The sequence below is a fragment of the Alligator sinensis genome, unplaced genomic scaffold, assembly GCF_000455745.1.
Source record: "Alligator sinensis unplaced genomic scaffold, ASM45574v1 scaffold86_1, whole genome shotgun sequence".
NCBI lineage: Eukaryota > Metazoa > Chordata > Crocodylia > Alligatoridae > Alligator > Alligator sinensis.
In genome coordinates this window covers 3,291,430-3,299,767 of record NW_005841971.1, presented here as the reverse complement: position 1 = coordinate 3,299,767, position 8,338 = coordinate 3,291,430, and the positions used below count along the sequence as shown (strand labels likewise).

General features: G+C 45.5%; 1 protein-coding gene across 1 annotated transcript in view; it reads right to left on the bottom strand.

Moving 5' to 3' along the window:
• Window positions 1–3,501: 3,501 nt before the first annotated feature.
• Window positions 3,502–8,338, bottom strand: part of LOC102382954 (anillin-like) — a gene marked incomplete at its 3' end in the record, with an annotated part of 15,747 nt that continues 10,910 nt past the window's right edge. Inside the window, exons 9-10 of the mRNA XM_014518622.2 lie at window positions 7,095–7,203; window positions 3,502–3,563 (exon numbers count right to left, since the gene is read on the bottom strand). Of these exons, the coding sequence (XP_014374108.2) occupies window positions 3,502–3,563; window positions 7,095–7,203 (171 nt within the window). The remainder of the gene's footprint in view (window positions 3,564–7,094; window positions 7,204–8,338) is intronic.

The following is an 8,338-nucleotide window of genomic DNA, read 5'->3' as shown; positions in this document are numbered from 1 at the left end:
TGATTCCTGTTTCTTCATCAGCCTTAAACATGTGGCAAACATTGACAACTGGGGCCTCAAACAGTTCACCCAGAACCTTCTGTCACCCCCTCTCTTAGCCTGACTCAGCTCCCCTCTCAGCTTTGTACTAATATCCTGTAGAGTTTATACTTCAGATGGGTGGCACTAACCTATCTTTGTGGTATGCGAGGATCTCAAATACACAGTTTACGGTGATAGGGGGTTGGTTCTTGGGCTTTCCCTCTAGCTTGCTCCTTTGGCCTTTTGGTGAAGGGCAAGTGCAACTAGGGGGCATCTAAACTCCAAGGCCTCCAGACTTGTTGCTTGCACGTAGGAGGCCTGCCATGTGTTTGGGAGCATCTGGTGCCCCAAGCTGAAGAGTCTGGGAGGTAGGATACTTGCACTAGTGGTACCATGCAGACTTGAACAGTTGAGCTTCGCTCAGTCAATAGAATTCAGAACTGATTTGGCTCAAGACATGAAATTTCAAAAGAGTAAAGTTTATACTACATATATGTAGGTGCTAAAGTGCTGCTCAAAAGTATATTTATGGACCTGTGCTAAACTTTGTAGTAGTTTCAAAAAGGTAGTGCGCATCAATTCTGGATGAATTAAGTGTTTGGGTACTATTTGCAAATTGCTACAGCCACGTGTGACAGGTGGGAACTCCCTGACTAGACACAGTGCTACAGGTCTCACCCATTTCTAGGCATGTTGCCTGCCTATCTTGCCTGCCACTCCTTGCTGGTACATCATGTTGTTACGTAGGCAGGAGGCTGCCCTTCGAGGGCCCTGATGTCTGAGGGTCAAAATATATGCTCCAACCACCCCTATAGGTGTCCCATACCTCACAGGTGCTGCTAACAGCTGTGCTAAGCTCCAACCTGAGGCTGGGCCCATCTCATCACAGAATTGAGTCTCTCACTTCCTGCCCTGTTAAGGGCCAGTCATACCACCTCCCTCTCACTGAGGTCTCAAACTCCACCAGCTCTCACCCGGTCTCTTTCACAGCGCCCTTCCTGGGCCTCACTCATACCGCCCCTTCTCTCCCCGGGACCACACTCACCCCACCCTATCCCGAAGGGTCCTCAGGCTTAAAACTCTTCACTCCCCAGCCAGCAAGCATGCAGCCTTTTGGGCATCTCCTGCTACTCTGATCTGAATGAGCACTGGGCAGTTCACAAAATATTATGCTGACTCTGCCCCTGGTCTCGTAGCCAGGTAACTCCTCCAGCTGCTCTCCATAAAGGGACTGATGGCTCACTCCCTGTTCTCCTCGTGGCTCCTCCTCTGCCACCCTCCAATTGGCCTCCAGCCCACCTGCGGCCTCAGGTGCCCGAAAGCTTACCTGGATCTGACACAAGCCTCCAGCCTGGCAGGGTCTCAACTCAAGCCCTTGCCCACAGGGCCCCAACTCATGCCCCTCACTCCGAGGGCTTCACTACTGCCACTCTTGTGCAGCCCTTCACGTGCCCCTCTGACCCTATTCTGCACCACTGCCTCCACCAAGGCATCTACTCCACCCTCTACTCTGGGGCCTGGGGTCAAACACCCCTGCAGGCTCAGGTATCACTCGGCGGTATGCCTGGCCCACAACACACTCTCTCCTGGGGTCTTATACCATATCAGGCTTCGGTGCCACTCATGGATGTGCCTGGCCCCACAACCCACTCTCCGGGGTCTTGCACCCCTTGGGCTCAGGTGATCGTAACCATGCCTGGCCCTCTCTCTCCCTCCAATGTTAAATGACCCACCCGAAGGTGGGGGCTGGGGTTAAGGCGCCCTTCCTCGCCTTTCACTGGGGCAGGAACTGGCCTGGCATTTCTTGAGGGCTCCTACGCCACTAGGAGCCCCACCAGGCGACCTGTCCCCAGCAGGGTACAGTTTCAAGTCATGCCCAGGACCACTGAGGCCTCCTCCTTCCCATAGTCTCACCCTTACCTCCGAGCTGTCCTTGGAGCAACAGCTTCTCCAGGAAATGTTGCTTCCTCGGGGTCAGGCAACAACTGCTGCCTCCAGCCCCACTGGCCTGAGACTTCAAATGGCCATTTGTCAGGGCTGGGCCGCACCTGCCTGCTGTCTGATCCAGATCTTAAAGTGGCAGGGCACCTTCCCTCTTACAATGTTTAGCAGGGAAGGACTTTCCCTGCGGCTCCCAAAAACAGGCTCCTCTAGAGCCTGTGATAGCCCTAAAGTTGTGAGTACCCCACTGGGGCTCCACCACATACCTCTCCACTAAAAAAATGACTCTTCTGGGTGTCTCTAGGCTGCCTTCCATACAGGCACCCCTCCAGCCTGTTGCAGCCTACACTCAGTGGTGAGCACCCTACTAGTGCTCTACCACACCATGTTTAAAATTTCAAGGTTATTTTCAAATTTGCTTTTCGCTTCCATGTGCTCAGGAAGAGCAGTGTCTGACAGTAAGGTGAGGGAGAAGGGACTGCCGGGGGGAAAATGTTGGAGGGAAAGCGAGAACAAAGGGGCTACCTGACCCTCCAGATTCATTTTCCCTGCTAAAGCAGTGGGAAGGGGACAAATTCAAGGCAAACCTCCAATTATTAGATCCTATACCTGGAAAATTATATCAATTTGTTATATATTTTCCATATATAGAACCTAGTTATTGGTGGGGAGGGTTGTTGTCTTATAAATCACCATCATCTATTCAAGTAAATATGGTTCTTGCTCTCTCAGTCCTAGTAAAAATCCTGATTTTGGTTTGGTGGGATAGAAGTATATGGAATCCTGTACAATCTTTGACTACCCCTCAGCCTAAAGGGCATGTGCCTGAAAGTTTGCAAAGAAAGATTTTTTTTTTGCCATTTTCTAGTTGGTCTAATAAAACGTATCACCTCTGAACCAAATTTTGTATTCCTCTTTGTCTCAGACCAACACAGCTTCAAAACAGATCCTAAGAATCCTGTAGTAAGTTTAAGGCACTGACCCTTAGAAAACAGTGATTTTCTCACTTCACTGTAAACTGGCTTACATATTTTGCATACCCATTATCAAGAAGCATACTGAATACTGACATACAATACCAACAAAACCAAATAATTGAACTCATCTCTTAAAATGAATGAAAGTAATCAAAGGAACTCATTTTTCCTCTGAATACAGGTCACAATCATCTTCCTAACACACTTTGGAAACATGAATTATCACTGAAAATACACAACTTAATTATAAAGGAAAGTGAGTTTCAGTAATATTTACTAGACTTTGATTTTAAAGAACATACACTTAATTGATTTAGAATTGTAGGACTGAACTACTTAATGCACAAATGCTTCCTTGCAAGAAATTCATTCTTTTCTACACAATATCAGTCAAGTTGACTTGGGACTGGCCAACTATAGTTACAAGATACAAAAGACCAGTACAAACCTCTCTTTCTCCACAACCTTTAAGGGACTCTCTGGCAAAATTGTCTTCAAATGACTGGTTTTATCAGTCTCTTCACATTTAGAAGGGCCCAAGATACAAAGAAAAGTAAGTTACTGTAGGTACATGACTGCATTTTTCATTCTTAAGTTTCCCCATAGTTAAGAAAGAGTCTAAATCTAGGCAAAAAAACAAAAAACAAAAAACAAGCATTTATAGCAGTAATACTACTCTAAACTTAAATGTTATAGTCAGGTATTCTACACCTTGTGTTACACTAGGCCTAGACTCCTTCCACTTGAGCAGAGAGCAGCCTGGATCAGCAGCAATGCTCAGACTCCTGACAACTCAGACAACTCAGAATACAGGCCCAAAGACATTACTGACCTTATACACTTCATCCTCACACACAACAATTTCACTTTTAATAATCAACACTTCCTCCAGATGATGGGAACAGCTATGGGCACTAAAATGGCCCCAGAGTATGCCAACCTTTTTATGAGCCACCTGGAAGAAGATTTCCTCAAGAACTGCACCATCAAACCCTTGCTGTACTTAAGATACATCGATGACATCTTTATCATTTGGACTGAGAACCTACAATCTCTGATTGAGTTCTATCAGAAATTCAACAGTCACCATCCCTCCATCCGACTTTCTTTAGAATACTCCAGCACCAGCATCTCCTTTTTAGACACAATGATCAGGATCCAGAAGGGTAAAATACAGACCACAGTACACAAGAAACCCACAGACCAACATACATATGTGCACAGAACCAGCAATCACCCTAAACACACCAAAAAAGCTGTGATATACAGCCAAGCCCTCAGATACCACCGCATTTGTACTGAAGAGAGCACCCGGGATTGCCACCTCACCAATCTTAGAAAGGCTTTCACTCAACAAGGACACTCCTCCAGAGAGGTAGATCCCACGTTTGAAAGAGCCACCTGGATACCACGTGAAGAACTGCTGCAGTACAGAAGAAAACCCCCCACAAATCGCACACCGCTGGTTATGACATATCACTCCTCCCTTGAACCTGTACAGAAAATCCTCAAAAAATTGCAACCCATATTAGAAAAAGACCCTATTCTTAAAAAGATCTTCCCAGAGCAAGCCAGGGGCTGGGCTGGGGAGTCAGTTGCCAGGCAGATTATAATGTATCAAAAATCCAATGTCTATGTTTAGTCCATGATCTCTAGTATCCAGCAGGTTGATGAAATGGAGCTCATAGGCTCGTCTCTGGGATGTGTTGTGTAAATTAATGAATGCACACCGGAAATCTATCAAAGACAGAAATACCCAATTACCGGTGGGGGCACATTTCTCACAGGAGGGCCACTCTCTCCAATCTCTCAGCCCTCATCCTCAAGGGAAACTTACACAGCACTTCCCAGAGACAAGCCTATGAGCTCCATTTCATCAACCTCCTGGATACTAGAGATCATGGACTAAACATAGACATTGGATTTTTGATACATTATAATCTGCCTGGCAACTGACTCCCCAGCCCAGCCCCTGGCTTGTTTACTTTTCATTCCATCCAGGAAGAGCACACACCAACTGCTGAAACTTCCTTAGCCTGACGAAAGGTTTTTGAACCCGAAAACTTGCTTAATAACTTTTCTCCAACTATTTGGGTTGGTCTAATAAAAGATATCAAATTTACCCAAGGAACCTTGTCTGCCTATATCCTTAGACCAACACGGCTACAACCTAAACCCCTGCAGACTCCTGTTCTGCTCTCAAGACTGAGAACACATCCATTACAGATGAGAAAGCTGTACAGATGAGAAAGGGGTGAGCACATCAATTTGATAACCGTGTTAGGGAGCGAATACCTCAGTATCTCTACAAATGAGGGTGGAAAGGTGGTCTTGGCTAGGTGAAGTCTAGGGCCACGTATAAACATTCAGTTTCTCCTAGGAGAGTTGCTGCTTTCCCAGTAGGAACCATGTGTACAGATGCTTAGGTTTCTCCCAGAAGAAAAAAAAAAAAAAAAAAAAAAAGACTTATCTGGGAGAAAAATAGCTCAGGACTAATTCTCCAAGAGTTAAATCTCTCCCAGTAATGTCTGTATATACCGGCTTCTGGAAAAAGCCACAACACAGGTCATCATCTTAGGGTTCTTTAATCCCAGCTTCTTATAGCTCCAGGGACAGTGCGCCAACTCAGGCTGGACTCTACTGCTGCAGCTGATCAGGGAGAACATCCTGTCTGAGTGCTTTGGGGCTGGAGAAAAGTGGAGGCCCTTCACAAACACCCACATTGTGCTCCAGGAATGCATTGCCTGCCAAAGCACTGTGTTGCTTATATAAATCCTGAACAGTCTGGGTCAGCCAGCCAGGGTTCCTCCGTGCACTTCTGTGCTCTGCAGTCTGCCTGATGCCATTGAGATGTGTTTACAGGAGCCCCCTGACTGCACAGCATCAGCACTGCAAGATGTCACTCCTTAACGGCTAGGCTTCTGAACATCTGTTCAGGGTTCACCATATAAAGTTTTTTGTTTGTTTTTTTTTACCAGGAAAACAAAACTAGGAGAATTCTCTCAGATCATCTGAACATGTATACGCAGCTAGATTCTCTTTTTCACTATTCTGTAATGGCAGAATATCCGATAGGCTTCCTAGCATCTAGCAGACTTGGAGAACCCTGTCATGGCTCTTCCTTCCCTACAGCAGCAGACAACCACAACCACAACCACATCTTAAAGCTCTGCAAAAAAGTTAGGGCAGAGGATTTATTTGCACCAGATTTTCTTGAAGAACCGGACACAAATTGTATTAACATTATCCCAGTTTGGACAGTAATAACCTTCACCTTACTTGCTCTACCTTTCAGACAAGTCTATGAAAACATTCTATAAACATTAGCCAAAAACAACTAACTTGTCTAAGTATACTTAAGCTTTCTGGCTTGGCGGTCTGTTCACGTAGTTTAGATCTAGCTAAGTTATGATTAGGCTTACCAGAACTTGACTTTATTGATAACTATTAATTTTGCCCGATACTCACAGTAACCATCACAATTTATAGAAAAAGGATAGTTTTTTAAAAATCTGGGATAGGGGTAAGGGAATCCAAGGCTGTGTGCATGCACACAGCATACACACATTACAGCTGCTGCAGGTGGGGTAGGAAGAGCCCCACCTGCGCTGCTCACACACTGTTCCTCTGGCAGTGGCTGGGACAGCCCCTGCAGGAGCTGAGGGCCAGGCTGGTGGGGCTGTTGGCAGCCAGGAGCCCAGGGCTGCCAGCCACTCACTCTGCACAGGTCCCAGCCAGGAATCAGGGCAGGGGCCAAACTCCCAGTGAGCTCAGCCCCTGCATGATCAGGTATGCTTTATCAATTTATGGATATTTACTTTTTATATTTTACCACGTGATGTTATAAAGCTTTTAAACCTAATTCTGCACAATCCTGAAAATTTAGAAACTGATAAAAATTTTAATAAATGCTTGAAAATAAACATCAAATTTTAGCCATTGAAATAATTAAACAATAAGAATTGAATTCTGCCAAACCTAGTTATAATGCTACCTATCAATATGAAGACATGTTGGCAGCCACATGGAGATGTGGTATACTTGTACCTACAATGGACTGTTCTAACCACCATCAAAGAGTCACACTTTTGTAAATAGGAAGGCTAACCTTTACATCAACACTAGTCACAGTAATTCTAGGAAGACTGTTCTCACCTGAAGATTCCAAAGTGGAAGGCTTTGGCAGCCTTTCAGATGCTGGACTCTTTTCTGCAGCTACAAGGGAAGTTGCATCAGAATGAGGAGGATGCTTTCCTTGGCTTTCCTGAGCATGAAAAATAAGTTACATACAGGTAAGTTCCATTACAGGTAACTAGAAAAACTAAGTGAAATCAGTGTACTCAAATGTCAGTAGCAACCAAACGCATTTTTAAAGGATTTAAAAAATGAGAGCAGGAGACAGTTACAGTGTATTTAACTAAGGGACACATCAATAACCCAGCTAGTTGGATTCTACAGAACACTGAAAGACCTGGTCTATTGTGGATCAGAGGGAAGAGATTTTTTATACTATAACTAAAAAGCTATGTTGCATAGACAAAAAGTATCTTAATAGTAAATTGACCTAAGCTTCAAAATACTAAGGCACAAGTATAGGAAATGAATATTTTCTTTTAAAATATGGACAGTTACAAGAGACATCTCTCTCAGGTACATGAAGGTTTTGCATAAACATTCACGCTATAGGTGGTCTGAAGGAAGGAAAAAAAAAAAGCCTTAGCTTTCTTTAAAAAAGGGATTTTATAGCTTGGGGAAAAAAAAAAAATGTACTCATAGCAAATCAGATCCACTTAACAAGCAATTTCTTTGCTTGGGAAAAGCACATGAATCCATAATTATTTGTTTCTCTCCTCCCCTCCTTATGCCCTATGCAATATTGACAACATTTATGAATTTGCACATAAAAAAATTCTAATATTATAAAAGTCTTTGTCTGTCTGTCTGTCCATAATGCTTTATTCACGCTCTGACTGGCTGACAAACAGCCAATCAAAGCGTGAAGAAGTGTTCAGACAGGTAGCAACATGCTGCCATGATGGCAGGGACACAGGGGATTGAGCAGAGGAATGAGGCTAGCACTGCTGGCCTTGCCCCCCCCTGCCCTGCTCCCCGCAGGTGGCGACGATGGAGTGGAGGGGTGAGGCCACCAGAGTTGGCCTCGAACCCCTCACACTTTACACCTTGGAGGTGATGACAGCAGCGCGGGAGGGAGCAGGGCCGGGATGTCATTGGAGGGTGAGGCCACCGGGACAGGCCTCAGCCCGTCCCTTCCCCCTTCCGTCGTCACCACTTGCTGGGCCGACCCGGCAGCAGTGCGGGGGAGGAGTGGGCCCATCGTGGGGGGGAGTTGGTGCACTGCGGTAGCAGCAGTGGGGGAAAAGGGAGGAGTGGGCCCAGGC